General features: G+C 49.7%; 1 protein-coding gene across 3 annotated transcripts; it reads right to left on the bottom strand.

Annotated features, from left to right (window-relative positions):
* Positions 1-839: 839 nt before the first annotated feature.
* On the bottom strand, positions 840-16575 carry LOC135917631 (uncharacterized). Of its 3 annotated transcripts, none has more exons than XM_065451198.2 (5): positions 16402-16575; positions 15427-15717; positions 10422-10769; positions 1986-2330; positions 840-1594 (listed from the first exon to the last, which is right to left on the bottom strand). In XM_065451198.2, exons 2-5 carry the CDS (start codon positions 15715-15717, stop codon positions 1232-1234), a joined length of 1347 nt encoding a protein of 448 aa, XP_065307270.1. In that variant the 5' UTR covers positions 16402-16575; the 3' UTR covers positions 840-1231. The 3 variants fall into 3 exon arrangements, with proteins under 3 accessions (XP_065307270.1, XP_065307271.1, XP_065307272.1); XM_065451199.2 differs by having other exon boundaries at positions 10422-10757; positions 16402-16573; XM_065451200.2 differs by lacking the exon at positions 10422-10769 and having other exon boundaries at positions 16402-16568.
* Positions 16576-20901: the final 4326 nt, after the last annotated feature.

The raw sequence follows: 20901 nt of genomic DNA on the forward strand, positions 1-20901 counted from the left end.
ACATCTAATTGAAGCCACGAACCACGGGTGCTCTAATTATCGGCGTTATTTAAATCGAAAATGAATATTTGTACTCTACTCGTTCAACATATATATGGTAGTAAGCCTTGAAAGGTCTTACGAACATGTGGTGTTTGCAAGCGTTTTCCGATGTTGCCAGACTACCGCACGCGCTGCAGACAGTCAACAGCCGTTTTCCTTGTGACGACCGACGTTTGGCGCGTGACTTGGCACGTGACCTGCTGCCTTGCGGCGGCGCTTGCATTGCGGCAAGCTTGGTGAGCACTGTCACCATGTCGTCGCCTGCCTTGACGTTCACCCCATGACTCAGACTGGCGAACACGCTGGACTGGGTAGCGACAGGCGTCTTGTCTTTGGATGGCTGCGGCGCCGCAGGAATATTTTCCTGTCCGATTGAAGTCACCCGTACAACACACAGAGCAGCATACGTTTCAATCCCCTGCTGAGCGGATGCAACGTAATGTCGAAGAGAAACGTCGTTGGCGCGAGTCTGACCCCGCAATACGAGCGCGCGAAGCCGCAGCTAAGGGTCGAAAATGAGCCGAGGAATGCTAACAGCGAAAGAACCAATGCGACGATGCGAGACGGCACATTACCATGTGTGCAGCAGGCTTTCGCCTTCACGTGTTACAGGAGTGTAATAAGCTGCCGGACTTTTTTTTTATTAAGGGCTGGTGCAGATGGCCACTGAAGAAAAAAAGAGCCCTAGGTACGCAGATGTACCCAGGCAAGTACGCTAGCATGAAATATACGCGAAATTACAGGATTGTTGGTCAATTTATAAGAAAACGCACTCTGTTGATAAAAGGCAAGAGAAATTAGCAGGAGCAAACATTTTATTTGTGCTTGGTAGAATTTAAAATATTCTTTTAGCTTTCTTTCTCAAGCCAGCAGTAACTGGATATATAGCTGGATAGATTTTAGAATTATATCTATATTTGTGACTAAAAGTTTAGAAATGAGCTACGTGGAATCAGATCGTCTCCACGAAGACGGGATTAGTAGCAGCGCAGCGTCCGCAGAAGCAATTGCGAGCACTACCATTATCTGTCAAGGCGCTCAACATCATTAACGTTCATCACTTAGTCAGCGAAAAGTCTCGTTTCGATGCGCACAGTCCTCCCAGACTTCCGATGTGTCTACTGCACCGGATCAGACCTATCGGTGACTTTCTGCTCATGTCCAATGGCATAGTTGGCCTTTCGCTAAGCTATGGGCTCATTTTCATGTCTTCCAGTTTGCGCGCCACCGGCTCCAAGACGTTAGTGCCGTCTGCGCGTAGCTCTTCATACTTAGGGAAGACGTGCCACCGTTTCGTGCACTGTGCATCGATCGTCAAGTCTGCGAGCTTCGACATCAAGGGTCCCAAGGTGTCGTCCGAGTCGTCGTGGAGGACGTCGTTCTGTGCCTGTTCTGTGGATGGTCTCCAGCAGCGGCCGGCGTCAGAAAATGCTGGTTGCTCGGAAGCCTCGCAGAGCTGATGCTGTCCCGATGATTTTGTGGTGATCGCCGCTTTGGGAGCAATGGGGCAGGGGCTTTCTTCATCGAGCAGCTCTTGTTGAGTTCTCTTTCCCTGTCATATGCAAAGTAAAAAAAAAGAGGGTTGCTTTGGGAGAGCGAAGTGCGCGCACTGGCCCCCCCCCCCCCTCCCCCGCACACACGCGCACACATGACGTTCGCACTAACACTACAAGTGAACTCCCTTGAGACCGAAATCACAGTGGCAACTGTAGCTCCTTAGTATCTTTGCATATTAAGTTCCACACAAACGGTGGCGCCTTCGATGAAACTCTTTACGTCAGTGTGGGGTCCATATTCTCAACGTTGCATTCGTTACGAGCTGCGAGTGTCTGAAGAGAGGCGCTGGTCCTTCAAGACTCGAAGCATACTTTAGGAACTAGAAATTGCCCTGAGTGTTACATAACGCCCGAGGGAAACAGGCAAAGACTGAAGCAGAAACCTACCAGAAGTTTGCAAGCACATTGCGCCGCCAGCAGTGTTGTCAGTCTTGACATCCTTGGCGCCGGGTCTCCGAAGTAATCGCCTGCGTCCCTCTTTGGACTGACCAGATGCCCCTCCTTTGTCTCCTGGTAGTCCATCTTTTCCTCATGGCAGACTGGTCCTTCTGCAAAGGCGTTGCCTGCGTTCTCAAAGGACAGTTCTTGAGACTTATGCCGTCCAGGTTGACTCCGCCGTCGTGAGCGGTCATCCTGGTCGTCTCGATTCAGAAGCTGACACTGCGGGGTCTCCATCAAGTCCTTGTCCGCTTCGTTTTCTTGGTAGCAGAAGGCTTGCTCCACCAGACTCGGCTGCGAAATGGAAGCAGACGAGAAAATTTGCAGACGAAATTTGTTGAAACTGTTCGACAAAAAATGGTCACAATCCATATTTAACATCAACGCTGCCCCGCGCTCAGCAATAGACTTGCTTTTTTGTGGTTGAACAATGGAGCGTTTTGCGTTCGCGCCTAATTTATCTTATGAATAAACTTATCAAATAAATCAGCTGCGGCACATTACATTGTATGGGTGTCGCTAATTCTAGCGGCACTTGGACAACGACACTATGGGAATACTGTTCATGATATACATTGAACTCTTTCTCTTCTCGACAGTACATGTTCCAAAATTTATGAAATAAGACTAAGTCACACAGTCTTAGAATATCTTTTTGCGATCAAAGTCATGTGCAAGAAGGCGGGTAACTTCTGGGCTAAATATACGCTAACCAACACGAACTTTTGAAGCCCAAAGAACGAACCTACAAAAGTTTATCTACGCTGTCAATCATTCGCATCTTGGCTTAACCACTATACTGAGGGCGCATGCAGGCACCTAAAGCGCCATACCTACTTCCGTAGTCAGTGGCAGGCCGAGAAAGCAGCGGCAAGTGCTCCTAAACGGCAACATGCGTGCCTACGCCGGCGAATCACCATGAAGCGAAGAGAGCGCTTGCAAGCTGAACTACTTTATTTTTTGCTCACGAGCGCACGCGCTCGCTCGGCTCGCTCTGTCCTGTCGCACTTCGTCGTCGTCGGTTATCGGCTCCGCTACAGAGCCTTCGGTGGAAAGAAGCCCAGCATGTGTGTTTCAGTTCTGATGATGGTGGCTTCGGGCAGTCGGAGGAGGGTAGGGTGAGACGGATATTACAGCACCGGCCACGGGAGCTTGGACGAAGACGGGCTTGAGCCTGTTTATTGGCACGTTCTCTTCTCTGGCACCAGCACGAATTGTGAAATGTTATCTTGCCTGTCCATCGTCAAGTGAGGGCCCGTGTGCAGTGGTTGGAGTGACTTGCGAACTGCGTCTATTCGAAAGAAAACATGAGTGCCAGTTTGCTGGTACTCGAAGAGAAATGGGTTTTGTGTTGACTTGTGCCGCTGTGCCGCCGTTCGGGTAGCCTTGACAAAGCCGTGCAGTCGCTTCAGATAAGATGGAGATAAGATGGAGCTGGCCGGGTTTGCTTTGGGGCTGCTGCGCGATGAAATCAGCGGGTAGTCGAATGGAAGTTCCATAACATAGCCGTGTCGCGTCGCACTGGAAGTCTGCTTTGAAGGTATGGCGTATAGTGAGGAGGCCAAGTGGCGAGGCGTCGATTCACTGCTGAGGATCACCACAGACTATCAGAGCGGCTTTCAGCTGGCTGTGAAAACGCAAGAAGGTAATGAATAACTTCTTCCACAAGCGGGATAACCGAAAGCGGGCGTGTAGGAGCCCAAATGGCGAGGCGAGAAATGAAATAGACTTCATACTCTGCGCTAACCCTGGCATCATACAAGATGTGGACGTGCTAGGCAAGGTGCGCTGCAGTGACCATAGGGTGGTAAGATCTCGAATTAGCCTAGGCTTTAGGAGGGAATGGGAGAAACTGGTACATAAGAAGCCGATCAATGAGTTGGCGGTAAGAGGGAAAATACAGGAATTCCGGATCAAGCTAAAGAGCAGGCATTCGCTTTTAACTCGGGAAGAGTACCTTAGTGCTGAAGCAATGAACGACACTCTTATGGGCATCATTAAGGAGTGTGCAATAGAATTCGGTGGTAACTTCGTTAGAGAGGATACCGGTAAGCTATCGCAGGAGACGAAAGATCTGATTAAGAAACGCCATTGTATGAAAGCCTTTAACACTACATCTACAATAGAACTGGCAGAACTTTCGAAGTTAATCAACAAGCGTAAAACAGCGGACATCAGGAACTATAATATGGATAGAATTGAACAGGCTCTCAGGAACGGAGGAAGCCTAAAAACAGTGAAGAAGAAACTAGGAATAGGCAAGAATGAAATGTGTGCGTTAAGAGACAAAGCCGGCAATATCGTTACTAACATGGATGAGATAGTTCAAGTGGCTGAGGAGTTCTATAGAGATTTATACAGTACCGGTGGCACCCACGACGATATTGGAAGAGAGAATAGCCTAGAGGAATTCGAAATCCCACAGGTAACGCCGGAAGAAGTAAAGAAAGCCTTGGTAGCTATGCAAAGGGGGAAGGCAGCTGGGGAGGATCAGCTAACAGCAGAATTGTTGAAGGATGGTGGGCAGATGGTCCTAGAAAGACTGACCACCATGTATACGCAATCCCTCTTGACCTCGAGGGTACCGGAATCTTGGAAGAACGCTAACATAATCTTAATCCATAAGAAAGGGGACGTCAAAGACTTGAAGAATTATAGACCGATCAGCTGACTGTCCGTTGCCTGCGAAGTATTTACTAAGGTAATTGTAAATAGAATCAACAACACCTTAGACTTCTGTCAACCAAAGGACCAGGCAGGATTCCGAAAGGCTACTCAACAATAGACCATATTGAAACTATCAGTCACGTGATAGAGAAATGTGCGGAATATAACCAACCCTTATATATAGCTTTCATTGATTACGAGAAAGCGTTTGATTCTGTCGAAACCTCAGCAGTCATGGAGGCATTACGGAATCAGGGTGTAGACGAGCCGTATGTAAAAATACTGAAAGATATCTATAGCGGCTCCACAGCCACCGTAGTCCTCCATAAAAAAGCAATAAAATCCCAAGAATGGCGTCAGGCAGGAAGATCTATCCAATGCTATTCACAGCGTGTTGCAGGAGGTATTCAGAGACCTGGATTGGGAAGAACTGGGGATAAGAGTTAGTGGAGAATACCTTAGTAACTTGCGTTTCGGTGATGATATTGCCTTGCTTAGTAACTCAGGAGACCAATTGCAATGCATGCTCACTGATCGGGACAGGCAAAGCAGAAGGGCCGGTCTAAAAATTAATCTGCAGAAAACTAATGTTTAACACTCTCGGAAGAGAACAGCAGTTTACGATAGGCAGCGAGGCACTGGAAGTGGTAAGGGAATACACTTACTTAGGGCAGGTAGTGACCGCGGATCCGGATCATGAGACTGAAATAATCAGAAGAATAAGAATGGGCTGGGGTGCGCCTAGTAGGCATTCTCAGATCATGAACAGCAGGTTGCCATTATCCCCCAAGAGAAAAGTGTAAAACAGCTGTGTCTTACCAGTACTCACCGACGGAGCAGAAACCTGGAGGCTTACGAAAAGGATTCTACTTAAATTGAGGACGACGCAACGAGATGTGGAAAGAAGAATGATGGGTGTAACGTTAAGGAGGATAAGAAGAGAGCAGATTGGGTGAGGGAACAAACGCGTGTTAATGACATCTTAGTTGAAATAAAGAAAAAAAAGGCTGTGGCTTAGCTAAGGTTAAGCCCAGGATGCGAAGCATACTAGCCTTTATTTTAGTTGTTGAACCACTGTTTAGCCTGGTGAACTGCTGTTGCTTGGCTATATTTGGTTCGGCTAGACGAAGAAACAACTCATGGGTTACTCTGCTTCGCCTTCAAGAGTGGAACGCGACAGCGTTCCCGTCGACCCGCCAAGGGGTGTAAGACAATGGGCTACGGCGCAGCGACTACGCGCCCCGCATTGGACGCGGTGAGCGTCGAGCAACGCAGCGTTCGGCGCGGCAACGAAATGTGCGCCTGAGCAAGCGACGCACGCCTGAGCCCAGAGAAACAGCTCGTTTCTAAGGCAACACCGCATTCACTAGAGGCGCTTTTGTACCGCTTTGAAGCATCGTACTTGGGCTCAGTGGTAGCGTCTCCGTCTCACACTCCAGAGACCCTGGTTCGATTCCCACCCAGCCCATCTTGCAAGAGTTGAGCCAAAGCCACCTAGAAAATTAGTCTCTGTAGCACGCCGCAACCTTCGCTTCTCATTCCAACGAGCAGCTCTGTCTCCAGGAGGCATCTCACCTCGTGAGTGTCTAGCAGAGGTAAGCGCAGCTGCTTATATACCGCCGCGACGCCGCGAGCGACGGCGCGAGTTGGAGCCCCGTTTCTCCTGTGTCGTGACGTCACGGTGTCACGTGGTATTGAAGGCGACACCGCCGCGCCTGAGGAGCTGGGTTGAGCTCTCGTAATATGCTTCGCATAAAAATGGGTGTGGGCAGGGCATGTAATGAGGAGGGAAGATTACTGATGGTCATTATGGGTTATGGACTGGATTCCAAGGGAAGCGCAGCAGGGGGCGGCAGAAAGTTAGGGGGGCGGATGAGATTAAGAAGTTTGCGGGACAACATGGCCGCAACTGGCACATGACCTGGGTGGTTGGAGAAGTGTGGGAGAGGCCTTTTCCCTGCAGTGGGCGTGACCAGGCTGATGATGATGATAAAAACGCTCCACTGGTTGTGGATAGTAGGCTGTCGTGCGCTGATAATGGATGCCCAGGAGACTTGAAACATGACGGAAGAATGGAGGTTCGAAAGTGTATGCCTCGGTCTATCGCCATTTTCTTTGGAACTCCTAATCGTGGTACCCAGGTGTTGACGAAGGCTTTAGCAATGGGATTTGCCATGATGTTGCTGATGGGTGCTGCGTCTAGGTGACTCGTGGAGCGACAGACGCTTGCGAAGTGATAACTGTGGGCTGGCTATGAAGAGTGGAAGTGGTCCGACTACGTCTATGTGCACATTTAGGAAACGCTCACTTTATGGTCACATATTCCTCGCCGGAGTGAGAGCGGCGTAACAGGCCTCGGCTGGTCGTGCTTGTACTGGGCAGGGGGATACCTTTAAAACAGAAACTATGGAAGATGTCGCACGTAAGCTAAAAAACTAAAAAAATTGTCGACATGTAGTATCCTGCCTTACAAATCCTTTCAAGAAGTTCTGTGTCCACAAGACGCAATAAAGCTTTCGGTCGTAGGTATACCGCCTCAGTAAAGCTAGATATGTCTTATGTCTGTCTGCAAGTTGCGCGTCGCGCAAGGCGTACTTAAGAAAGTAAAAAGAGCCGGTCACGCACTGACACAGTTGACAGAAGTGGAAAATCGTGATAACGCAAAGAAGGCGATTATTCCATATTTTCATGCAATTTCACCCTACCTTAAGAAGCTTGGCCGGAGTGAAAATGATGACGTTGTTTTCGCGTATAAAAAAGTGGTGTCACTGAGTAAGCAAACTTTGTGCTGTCTTCCAAGAGAAGGCCCACAGGAAAACTAATCAGAGACAGCGCTTCACACAATGCGCCCAGTGGGTAGTATATGAGATAACTATCTCATGTAGTAAAGTCTACATCGGGCAAACTAGCCGACGCATGAACGATCGGCTTAGGAAACACCACAACAATGTTAACAACACAATTCAAGGTTATCTAGGCGTGCACTTCATGACTGTGGATGTAAGCCTGTCTTCGATAAATGTAATATTGTGTCTAGGCGGAAATCATGTCTTACAAGCGAAATTATCGGGGCTGCTACAATTTCACGTGCGAGAAATATATGTGTTAGTTGTCCATCGATAGCGTTGTGTGAAAAAGAGCTGACCTTCCTAGATTTAAATGCCAAGGTGCGATAGCGTTATGAGCAGGTTCTGTGCGCATGTGTGAACTTCTGGTTTATTTTTCTAAGTGCTCGCTATAAAACTAGCGGAACACCGACAAAATAAACATTTTTGTTGAGAGTCAGTGCTGCATCTGTGTACTTTGTGCGCCTCCTTTGTCTCAGTCGGTACCCGCCCTGTAGCCTCCTACTGTGTTCAACCAACAAACCCAAGGGGTTATTTTGTTCAACAGAAGTTCTTTGTTGCCGACCTGTGCTGATACAAGTTGTTCTTGCATCACCGGTTAGCTTTCCTTCCTTCTGCGAGACTCAGTAATCTGTCGGGATGTTCATCGCGCCTCCGATTTGCTCAACTTGTATCGAAAAGTCAGCAAGGTAAGCCAACTACCAGGTCTTCCATGGCGAGTGCTTCATTTGTTGAGAGCTTAGCACACAGGTAAGTGGTTTATTGTCTGTGAACAGGGTTGAAGCGAACCCATTTGGGAAAGCTTGGCCTAGAAGACTATAGGCAAGCTGCAAGGAGCACTCGACCGAGAACAGTGTAGCTCGTCTCAAGGCCAGACAGTCTCTTCAAGAAACATCTAAGGGGCTTCCAGGTGCCATCACTGAACCGCCATAGAATTGCTCGTAGCAGCGACACCGGAAGCGTCTACCATAAATCTGGCGGGAGCATCCTGCTATGAATGCATTCACAGCGCCGATTCGGGTAGTGGAGACTTTACGGACACGAAAGGCTCGTCTGCCGCATATGCCCAGGTGGGAGGTGATGATGCGGCTTACGTGTTAGCCAGACGGTCTTCTAGTGGTTTGCGGGCCCTTCGTTCCTTGTTTATACTTGCTGCACAATTTCGCTCACAGTGGCTTTATCATCGCCATAAGGTTAGCATACCATATTTTTCAACAGTTGTAGGCCCACAAGCATTCGTTCCCGGAACCGCAAGGAGCTGGAATCACTTACCTGGCTCCTCCATAACGTACTTAAGTGACCAAAGTTGTTTTAAAAATGCGCTATCATGCGTTGCTACAGGGATACTACACAATTATTTTTTTGTGTGTACTTTAATTTTTCACTTGAAATGTGTAACGTTTTCCGTATTATGCCTTTTCTTTTTCTGTTATTTCTTTCTGTTCCCTTTTTGTTATGTATGTCCCTCCTCTCTGTGATGTATTTATACACTGATAGTACTGCAAGAACGTTAAATAAATGATTAAATAAATTGAAAACGCCGACAAGGTGATTAGACGACGATGTGCTTATGTGTAAATTTTCTCCTCCTTTAGTTTGTTGTCTTCTCTTCCTTTTTTCTGCCTTTAGATTTCTTTTTACGGTCACAACACAAAAGGCACGTGTTCTTCCCGAACTTAGTTGGACACCATAATCGAAAAAATTCCTTAGTCGTCGCACTTGTGTCTTTCTTCGTCTTTTAAGTACTTTCTTTTTGTTCTGCTGGCCCCTTCCGTGCGGGGGAACAAATTCTAGGCAGTCGAAAACGCCCCCAGAGGAGCCAAAAGAGCGGACCGTAAATAGAGCTATATCAACAGCGGGCACGCGGCGAATTTCTAGATTGTTTTAAATATTTGCCGGAAGGACCACGCGGAGATGTTTCCAGCAGCAACATTGCGGCCCACCGAACTTACAGCTGTTTCACATACAAAATACTGTGTTGGTGTCGTTTTCCGTGCTAATTCAAAGAATGTATAAGTAAACGTGGGTCTTCACCTTAAAATTGTGACAAAGAGAGGAGGGAAGTAGGGAATAATGCTTAACGCATGGCGGCTATGTCACTTCCGGCGTCTGCAATACGGCAGGGCAGGGCTTTAGAGATCGGTTTCCATTATTCGTTCCGGGGTGCATCCGCGAGGCGTACAGAAAGGGGAATTCGCAATGTTTTTTTTTTCCCTGTGCAAAACAGGTAAGTAGCAGCATCAAGTTCTATACTGAACAGCGCGAACCATGAAATGCGATCTTTATTCGAAATTTGCATAATGACAAAGCAGAGGTAATCACGTAATCTAATTTCTTGCGATTTTAGGAGAGAAAAAAAAAATCTCGGTGCCCTACCACTCTGCGAAGAAGGATGACCAGCGAAGCTGTGTACGTGGGCCCCTTAATGGCAAACTGTACCTCCGCAGCGGGTCAGCCCGGCATTGGACTATCTTTGCGATAGGCCTACGTATGGGGAGTTCTTAACGCCTGCTTCACCTCCGCCGCGGGTCGGCCCGGCATTGCACTATCTTCGGGATCGGCCCACGTATGGGAGTTCTTAACGCCTGCTTCACCTCCGCCGCGGGTCGGCCCGGCATTGCACTATCTTCGGAATCGGCCCACGTATGGGGAGTGCTCAACGCCTTCTTAACCTCCGCCGCTGGTCGAGCCGGCATTGCATTATCTTCGGGATCGGCTCACGTATGGGGTGTGCCTAACGTCTGCATCAGCTCCGCCGCTGGTTGACCCGCGTATGGGGAGTTTTGCTTACAACGACACGAACATTTCCTTGGACGGTAGAGGTATACAGCTTCGCCGTGAAATCGCACGTCTGCGGGACTTCGTCGCTCACCAGCTCACTGGCGGCCGCAGCTCTCGCGTCATCCGCTACTCCTGGAATCGGCGATGCCAAGTTTCCGTATCCAGACTTCAGCTGCGTCTGCTGGAAACCCCGATGCGCGCTCATGGACTGCCAGTCGGATTGCGATCCGTCCACTTCCGTCGCCTCGCTATCGGCAACGTTGTCAGCGCAATCCGCATCGCGAGGGATCCGTTCGCCACCTGGCAGCGTCCTCATGTCCTGACTCGGCATTGCTGCAGACGGGGCAGCCGATAATGAAGACCAGAGTGGCGGCGGCGGCGCTACTGCTGAGTCATCTGCTTCTCTTCTTTGCACGACAGCTTCATCCTGTGCGAAAGTCTGCACATGAATATTTGCGCGCGTATGGCATGGTGACCACCTACCGCTGCAAAAATATTTTTCTCGGATTTTATATTGAGCGATGTTGCTATTGAGGTTTATGAAGCGCCATAGCTTGCACTGTGTGAGCAAGGAAATTGCGCAGCGGCGTGTATAGCGCAAATTTTTTCTTGTTTATCTGCGCCACTTATATATAGAACAAGGGCAACACTGGACTTTAGTCAACCAAGGGAACAAGCTGGCTTCAAAAAGGGATACTCTACAATGGATCACATCCATCTCGTTATTCAGGTAATCGAGAAATCCGCACAGTACAATAAGTCTCCCTATTTGGCTTTCATGGATTCCGAAAAGGTATTTGATTTAGTAGAGATACCAGCAGTCTTAGAGACATTACGCAATCAAGGAGATGATGATGATGATAGCAACTTTATTGTGCCGCCGGATAAGGAGGCCCCTACTCCCCGTCCCCGGCACACAGGCCTTGGGGACGGGGGCCGGAACCTCCGCGATTAGAAGCAAGCAAAGAGGTCTTGACTCTTCGCGGCTTCTTCCGCCAGGCGGATGGCGTGTTGCTGTGGAGTAGGGTCCTCGCTCCGCAGCAGGGCTTCCCAGGCCTCTCTACAATTTATGTTTGCTTTAGCCCCTGGTGAGCTAGCGCATTCCCAGATTATGTGATCGAGGGTCCCTCTCGCCCCACAGTGTTTGCACTTATCGGTTTCTCTGTCATGCATAACATGGTATGCCCAGACCGGGTTTACGAAGTTCCCAGCTTGCAGGCGCCGCCATGCGACTGCCTCTCTATTGTTTAGACTTTTATCCGGTGGTGGCACCAGTCTCCTGCGTAGCCGATAATTTTCGACAATCTCCGTATAATTTTGCACACGCTCGTCCATGTTCCGGCAGTCGGGCGGTTCCACAGCCACCCGGAAGTAGAGAGCTCGGGCTAACTCGTGGGCCGCCTCGTTGCCAGGAACGGACGTGTGTGCAGGGGTCCAAATTAGGCTAATTTTTCTGTTCAGCCGTCTACTGGCCAGAACCCTTGCCGCTTCGGGCGAAATCCTGCCCTTTCCAAAATTCCAGATGGCCGTTTTGCTATCGCTAATTATGAAATTTGCTTCCGTTCCCACGCAAGCGAGCGCTATCGCAACTTCTTCAGCCGTTTCCGAGTTGCGGCTTCTAATGGTGGCGGCCGATACGGGGGCACCTCGGCCGTCGACCACCGAGGCGACCGCCGCACCCGACTTGCCACTTGCCGCGTCCACGTACGCAACTGACTTGCTGTTCATTGAATCAAAGCGTTTGATTAGTGCTTCTGCTCTTTTTTCCCTCCTCTCCGTGTGGAATATGGGATGCATGTTACGAGGGAGGGGAGGAATGATTATATTTTCTCGGCAGTCCAGCGGGATGTTTGTCTTGCCTCGTAGTCCCCTGTCTGTTTGCAGGCCTACCATATCGAGAATAGCTCTGCCCGTGGTCGTTCGGCTTAATCTTTCAAGCTGCGAAATTCTGACAGCCTCCGCTATTTCGTCCCAGGTATTGTGCACTCCCATAGAGAGGAGCTTTTCTGTGGAGGTGGTAATTGGTAAGCCTAAGGCCCTCTTTATGCACCGTCGAATGAGCGAGTCGAGTTTCCTCCTCTCCTCTGACCTGATGTTTAAGAAAGGCGTGGCATAGCACACGCGGCTTATTACGTATGCTTGGGTTAGTTTAAGCAAGCTTCTTTCCTTCAGGCCTCGTCCTTTCAGCGCGACCCTTCTAAATATGCCAAGTGCTTGCGTGGCAAAGCCCTCTAGATTTTTGATTGTCCCATCATTATATCCGTTTTCCTGTATGAAAAGTCCTAGGATTCTGATTTGGTTAACCTTTGGGACTGGTTTCCCCTCTATTTTAATGTCAAATTCCCAGCTACGCTTGCACCGGAGCGACTTTGGGTTGTAGACGAATAACTCCGATTTTTGCGGTGAGCACGACAGACCCCTACCGGCAGCATAGTGCACGACAGTATCCGCCGCCGCCTGCAGGCGCTCCTCGATGCTAGCATCGCTCCCCTGATTGGTCCAGAGGGTGATGTCATCCGCATAAATACTGAAATTTAGTCCCTGTATGTTTCTCAGAGCTTCGGGGAGGCCCCTCATCGCCACATTGAAGAGGAACGGGGAAAGAACTGAGCCTTGCGGCGTGCCCCTGCTTCCTAATTTCAGTGTTGGAGATTCAATATCTTGGAACTTCATGCAGGCAGTTCTGTCTGACAGAAAGTCCTTTACATAGTCGAATGTTCGCGCGCCTACCCCGATGTCTTGGAGACCGCGGAGTATCGCTTCGTGTTTAACATTATCAAAAGCCTTTGTCAAGTCCAGGCTGAGGATTACCTTGGCGTCTCTAGAACGTGAGTCAATGATGTCATGTTTTAGTCGGAGCATCACGTCCTGCGTACACAAGCCCGGTCGGAAGCCGATGATCTCGTGCGGCCACAGATCGTTCTGCTCCATAAAGTGCGTCAGTCTGGTCTGGACTACGCGCTCCATCAATTTCCCCATGCATGAGGTTAGGGAAATGGGTCTTAGATGTTCTAGTTTAGGGGGTTTGCCCGGCTTTGGAATTAGGATCACGTTTGCCATCTTCCATTGGCGTGGCAAGTGGCCTTTAGTCCAAATTTCTTGCATGTACTCCGTCAGAGCGCTGATGGAGGCATCGTCCAGATTTCTTAGAATTTTGTTTGTTATCCCGTCAGGGCCCGGGGCTGATTTGGTTTTTAGTCCCAATATTACTGCCCTGACCTCCGCCTCCGTGATGGGTGCGTCGAGCTCCTCATTGGGGGCTCCGTCATATTCCGGGAGGGGGGTGCTAAGCGTATCGCCAATGTACATGGTGATCAGTTTGTCCATAAATTCCGCGTCAATCAAGGAGTACAGATCGCTTACGTAAATACCTTGGAGGTGATTTACAGAGGTTAATTGTACACAAGAAAAGTACGAAGATACCTATAAAGAAAGGGGTCAGACAGGGAGACACAATCTCTCCAATGCTTTTCGCTGCGTTTTCGGAAGAAGTATTCAAGCTATTAAACTGGGAAGGCTAAGGAGTAAGGATCGAAGGCGAATATCACGGCAACCTTCGGTTTTTCGATGACATTGTTCCACTCAGCAACACTACAGACGAATTACAACAAATGATTGATGACCTTAACAGAGAGAGTGTAAGAGTGGGGTTTAAGATTAATATGCAGAAGATAAAGATAATGATAAATAGCCGGGCAAGGGAACAAGAGTTCAGGATCGCCAGTCAGCCTCTAAAGCTGTGAAGGGGTACGTACGTTTACCTAAGTCAACTAATCATAGAGAACCCTCATATGAGAAGGAAATTCATAGAATAAAAATGGATTGGATCGCATGCGGCAGGCATTGTCAGCTGCTGACTAAGCCCAAGAAGGACGCAAACTAAAGCACCAATATCGGCCAAGCATGCCAGATGGATTGACACATGCCTGATGCAGCAGAAGTGTACTTCTGCCGATATCTTTAAACCTATATATAGTTAAAAACAACTGATGTCCGAGTCTCAGTCACACATGCGGTTGAACACTGGAGTGCTATTCCGGACAATGACATATTGGGCCATATTGCCAAATTCGCCGGTTTGTCAGCTCTGATTAGCCGAGAGCATGGTCGAGGAGGCCGCTACGGCCTCCCTGAAAGGCTCAAAATGCAACCATTACCAAATCCGAGAGTATGGCGGAATTTTACAATTTGACAAGCGTCTGGAAAAAGTATGAAAGACGCTTCTGCGACGTCACCTCGCGGCGACAAGTTGCGAAAAGCCTACGTTATTACTGTACTTTGAGTCTTTGCACTTGTGAACCCCCCGAAAAACACAATGCGACCAACATTAAAGGCATAGGAAAGCGTGTTTATGTTTTCTCGTGCGCAACCGACGTTCCCGTCAAGTTTCCAAGCGTCCTGCTCAGGCGCCATCTTGTTTGGACAGGAAGGTAGCCTGCATAGTTTTTGACGTCGATACATCGATGCTGTCTTCGCGAAGCTGTCTACCTTGGCGTCTTCGGGAGAATTGAAGCGAGGCTTAAAATGGCCGCTGTCCGTTTAGCCTTCTGCTCTGCTGTCTACGGCGAGTGTTGGAACACGTACAGCCTATGTCCAGAGTAGCACAGTCCCAGAGCCCAGTGCGGCCAACTAGCCAGCCAGCCAGCCAGCCAGCCAGCCAGCCAGCCAGCCAGCTAGCCGGTCAGCCAGTCAGCCAGCCAACCAGCCAGCCAGCCAATGAGCCAATCGATATTCACCTTACTTCTACAGCGTTATCCCACTAATGAATGGAATTGTTTAAACTACAAAAGGCTTAAAGTTGGTTCACAGGAGAAGCCATGGGAACAGCGCCAGAGGCGAGGACGGTGGCAAAAAAGGCTGCGCTTGTGTGATGTCCTCGTCTGCGCCCTCTCGTGTTGTTCCCACGCCTTTTAAGATGTTCAGACTACACATTAAGTAGCATGCAGCTCATATGTGGTGGTACTTCGAACATTTTACTAATCAGTTTCCGTTAATGTGGTTTTTGCATTTTTATGCCTTAAGTGCTTCAACTTCGCGCCAAGAGTGCGTGCTAAATAAAAATAGGTGCGCAGTGTCATCATCGTCAAGTTACTTACTATTACGCCAATACTCTCTTGTTTTTCTGAGCTGACCAGCTCTTGGCATACGCTACAAAGGTAGGCAAACGGAGGCTTCGGTGCTGGGAGGTTCTCGCCGACGTAGGCTATGTCTCCACTGCCTTCAGTTGTGGCCGACCCCTCGGTGGACGCGGCAACTTCGCCCACCCCGTTGTTGCCACGCGCCGCTTCGAACCGCATGAGTTGCTGTGCAGCGGGAAGGTGGCGCAGGTGTGGTGCAGTCGTAGTGGAACTGAGGGTTCGGCACAGGTCGCACGTGTAGGTGGCCATCTGCGAGTGACGGTGACGGGCCGCACATTCCAGAAATTTCCCGGCAAATGCCGAGGTCGGGACGCAGTGAAATGCGGCCAGAGCGAGCGTCACTTGAAGAATGACACGACCCCGCAAAGTCCAACGCATAATTTTTTATACGCTAAAATTGATACCTCACATTATGATTTTATCTCCAGAAATTCAACTCAACCTACATAGCAGTGCCATATTAGCGTTTATGATCTGGTGGAGCAGGAAAACGGATAGGGACGCAGAAACGTCCCGGTAAGTGCATGAAGTGCCCTAAAAACGTCAATCGCTCTATAATACTGCCAATAACGATTTATTGCTGCAGGGAACCTTGCTGTTGCTTCCTATGCATTAGCGCTACGTCGCTGCCATGATTCCTATCCAACTTGCTATATCTTATGAAAATCGCTAGCGCTACCTGCAGAAGCGCTCTTTACGTTGTGCGGCAGCAAGCAATTTTGCGTACAATGGGACACATGCAAGCCATAATAGTATTCTGTTTCGGTTAGAGCGTGACAGACTTGCAGCGTGCTCTCCTGCGTGGTGCGAGTTATACTCGTGTGGCCTCTATTATTTAATGACGGAGCGTTACACTGGCTTCTCTATTTCTGCGATAAAAAAACCTTGCTGAAGAAGAATGACCTTAAAGTACGAACGGCAAGTGATACTTACGGCAGCCAGACTCTTGCGAAGACCACCGCGCCGTACTCGTAAGACTGCTCGAAAACAGCCACGGAACGCTGGCAGCGAGATTAGCTGTTTAGTACCTTCCACCTGCAGCCATCGTCCAGAGCTTGGTTTGCTTCCTCTTCTCTGGTGGCGCGTACCCGCTACGAGGAGATTGTCTAAAATTCCGGATCACGTACTTGTTATGGTCGCCATCTTCGTGGCGTAACTAATGTAGGCAGTTTTCTTCGACTGGGCACAGGAAATGCCTGTCACAAGCAAAACCCGTAGAATTCATGCACCTATACATTTTTTCTTGGGAGCGAAATCAGTGTTCTGTGTGATGATTTAAATTTTATTACCAAGGATGCCGTTGTCGTGCCCCTGCACTTAATCTTTATTTGCGCAGGTGTGGTCTGACGCTACCTCCACTATGCTACATTTGAAATGTGCTGGAATTTATTCATCGCTTCCTTTTATTCCGGAAAAATTCAAGGAAAAATGTTACACTCGAACTTGGAGAACTTGTGCCAAGTTCTCCAAGTTCATAGGAGAACTTGGAGAACTTGGCAACTGAACTCGACAAACGGCCATAGGAGCGTTTGTCGAGCTGTCTATGAGCACCCCTGCGAAAGAAGAGAGAGATGTTGAACTTGTGCGGGAAGGAAAACCAGACAGACGCTGGTGCCTGGTATCCACAAATTATATCGTTAGCCGAGCCCGATCAAGCACCCCGCTCAACTGACCAGCATGTTACACTCGTATGGTTCCCAGCTCATGTAGGCACCGTCCACCCACACCTCCCCAGCCTCAACGAGGTTACGCACTCCCTAGCGCGAGGCCTAGTTAACCACGCGGGAGACGGGGAAGCTGCCAGCCCCCCTCTCCCCCCCCCTCCCCCCCCGGTAGTGATCGCCTGACACGCAACAATGATCTCGTGCAGTCTTTCCACTTAGAGCGTAGAACCTTCCCTGGCCCACACAACAAACTATCCCGAGCGCAGGCTACAACTTTCAGCCTGCTACACACCAATACTTAGCCCTCGTTACAACAACATCTACCCAGACATGTACCTATTCGCAACTTTCATGGCCTATAGATGGCGCCACCTTAAATCCAACATGGCTGTCCGAGAGATTAAGAACTAGAGCAGTCGGTGCAGTGCTGCGGTCGTCTTGCTCAGTGACATGTTTCGCGCCGTCATGTTGAAATGTCTCTTCAATTTACACGCCCGCTGTCGTTAGCCTGCGTAATGGCTCACATTGGGTGAGCAGAACGCAGGATTCGAAGCCTGCTTGAAGGCGAGGAAGTCCTAAACGCTGGTCATCTTGTGTGCTGCGGCATAAAAGCGTACACGTCGACGTCTGTGACTGTGACGACGTCTGAAACCACACGAGCTGTGGTTTCAGTTTTACCGCGACGGTGTTATCAAGAGAAGTGACCGTGCTTTCTATTTGCTATTCTATTATTTTGACCTCTTTGAACGGGTACCATGAGCTTTTATACGGTGTGGTGCTCTGGAAGTTGTTACTTAGACCGCTTGAATAAGCCGCCGTTTCGAGGAAAAAAAGCTTCCTGGTGTCGCGCGACCGAAGTCCTTAACATCGACGGCGTGAAAAGCAGCCCTAAAGCAGTGTTTCGTGTGGGAAAATTTGTTGTCTAGTGATCCCTGCCTGTCTTCACAAAGCTTGATGTCGAACACGAGAAGTAAACAAAAAACCACATCTGACCGCTTTTGCGAGCTAATACCATAACCGTTCTCCCTTGTAATTTAGTTATTGCGCTTTATGCGTCCTGTGCAAGCTACAGTCTTGCGGTAGTTTTACAGCCTGCGTGAGTCCTGCTGCGTCTTGCCTATAGACAGATCAAGCAATACATAGCCGATATTTACCGGTTAGCGGCAATGCTCGCTTCATTCTTCCAGTTATCATTAAAAAATAATATACACGTAGATCAGCTGAGGGTTCGCTACGCGAACACTGCACAGTAGTTTAACGTTTGTTGGACTAGGATTTGTTACCTTACGAGCGCAGTCATGCGCGCCTGCGCACACGTTGCAGCCGCGCATCGAAGTGGCAGACGAGGTACGAATTCCAGGTCCCTCTACGCCTGCGTCACTTTGCTTCGATGCACAAATGAGAAACTCATCTCTCTGTTCGAAAATGGTGGAATGTCAAGCCGGCGTTGCAGAGCGCGAATGCATGAACGAGAACAAGAAATTTTGAAGCAGGTACAAGGTTTCACGGAGAATGTTTGCGCTCCAACGTAGCCGCAAAGACATGAGTGGCAAGAACGCAAGCATCAATCATCCTACAACACATTTGAGTTAAGATTGCGCATTATTTCTTTCCCTGCACGTGATATAGTGCTATGCCTGCGTTTTTTATGGAGGTGCGTCTATTCGCAATTTCAAGTGCTCGGAATCGTCACTCATCTGTCGTATTCCAAAGAAAGTCCTCCGGCATGAAGTGCGCATTGCAAACCTTCATCGCTTCTTTGACAGCTTTGTCTATCCGCAGGTTAATAATCAATTTCTTCCTCATGGACGCAGCCGGTGGGAATGAGATAAGGCTCACATCACCTACCGCATAACTACCGCTTGGCACCCATTACGGCACGCAGCATATACGGTTACTTCCATGTTTGCTCATTCTGAGCAAGTTAAGTGTCCTTCAGGATCCCACGGTAGCTTTGAACGCGTTAAAACATCAACCAAAAGTGAAGGAAAAGCGTACACAACACCAATACGCTACCCGAACGGGCGGCAGCCAGCGGCGAGTATAATCTTTCGATTGTTTCCGGACACCGCCACACTGCGGCGCCACCGTACGTGAAAGTTGCGAATATCTGCAAGACACAGCCAGCCGCACTTCCACGCATGCTTTGGGACTATGCACAACAATACCCGGACATTAACACCAGGACCCTCTCGTCGAGATGGCACGCTGCCGTGCGTAGCTCTAACCTCGACGACCAACTCTGGGCGACCCAGCAAGCCTGCGAGGCGGCGAAGAGGCAACATCTCGACGTACCCACGTGGGATGCCTAGGCCCAGCCACCACCTTTCGCTGGTTTCAATAAAGTTTATTCAGACAGCCCGCTCGATCAGGTGGAAGCCTGATTCCGCCGATTCCACTGCTCGCGCACCGTCAGCGCGTTGGTCGTGTCGTCATCGCCGTCTTTTGTTACCGGACCATCGTGGCACGTTGTAGTGCGCCACAAGGTTCTAGCGAGGAAGCCGTGAGCTGGATGAATGGCGAAGCGTGGATGGCGGTGGCGCGAAACGCACACGTCGAGAAGGACTAGCCCTGTCGGGAGGGAGTGTGACAGCAGAAGTGGCTGAAGTGTCGCTTTAGCCACTTTAGAATGTCACACTAAAGTGGCTAAAGAAGGCAGGCTCCAGACGGTCGACGAAGGCCGTATCTTCCCGGCTGTTGATGAGAAATAGAGTTTCTAGGTGCACGCTTAAGTACATTGAACGGACCATCATAAGGGGGCCGTGAGCGAGGACGCACAGCGTCGCGGCGCACAAAGACGTGCGTGTAGTCCTCAAGGCCAGGGTTGACGTATACACGCCGCGAAGAACGTCGTTATAGGGGGGGGGGGAGGTGACAGTACGCATAGCGCTGCCTAGACGATAGGCGTGGTCGGAAACGTCAGCAGGTACGGTGGATGAGTCGTCGAAGAATTCGCCAGGGACTCGTAGAGTGGCCAAAGAATGCCAAAGCAAAGAATGAAATGCCGGTAATAGTTGGCGAGACCAAGAGATTCGCGCAGTTGCCTGGTGGTGGACGGCTGAGGGAACACATGGATGGCTGTGGCGCGGGTCGGGAGTGGGCGAATACCGCGTGCGTTAACGCGATGGCCGAGGCAATTCAACTTCGTAACGCCGAACTCGCTCTTTGGACCGTTAGCGACAGGACCAAACTTGCTCAGTCTTGCGAGCGCTTGACGTAGATGGAGCTTGTGAGCTTCGGCGGCGATGCTGTAGACGAGGATGTTGTCAAGATAGGCAAAGCAGCACGTCAAGCCACGTAATACATAGTCAACAAAACGCTGAAAGGTCTGGGCCGCGTTAAAAAGACCGAAAAGCATGTGCAGATATTCTAAGAGGCCGAAGGGTGCTATAATGATGGCCTTGGGAATATCTGAAGGGTCCCCAGGAATCTGGTGGTAGGCTTTCACCAGGTTGACCATGCTTAATATGGTGCAGCCGTGCAGTGCCGACGTAAAGTCCTGAATCTGAGATATTGGGCACCGGTCTGTGACAGTGGCCTTCTGGAGAGCACGGTAATCGCCGCTGGGGCGCCAGTCACCGGTCTTCTTGGGCACCACATGGAGTGGCGAAGCCCAAGGACCGGGGGAGCGACAAATGAAGCCAAGGTCAAACAAGTGTTCAAATTCCTCTTTGGCTCTTTGGCAGCTAAACGATCCGGCGCCAGGCGACGAGCCTGACCAAACTTGGGAGGGGGAGTCGTGATGATATGATGTGTCACGCTGTGAGCG

Source organism: Dermacentor albipictus, chromosome 10 (genome assembly GCF_038994185.2).
Source record: "Dermacentor albipictus isolate Rhodes 1998 colony chromosome 10, USDA_Dalb.pri_finalv2, whole genome shotgun sequence".
NCBI classification, from domain to species: Eukaryota; Metazoa; Arthropoda; class Arachnida; order Ixodida; family Ixodidae; genus Dermacentor; species Dermacentor albipictus.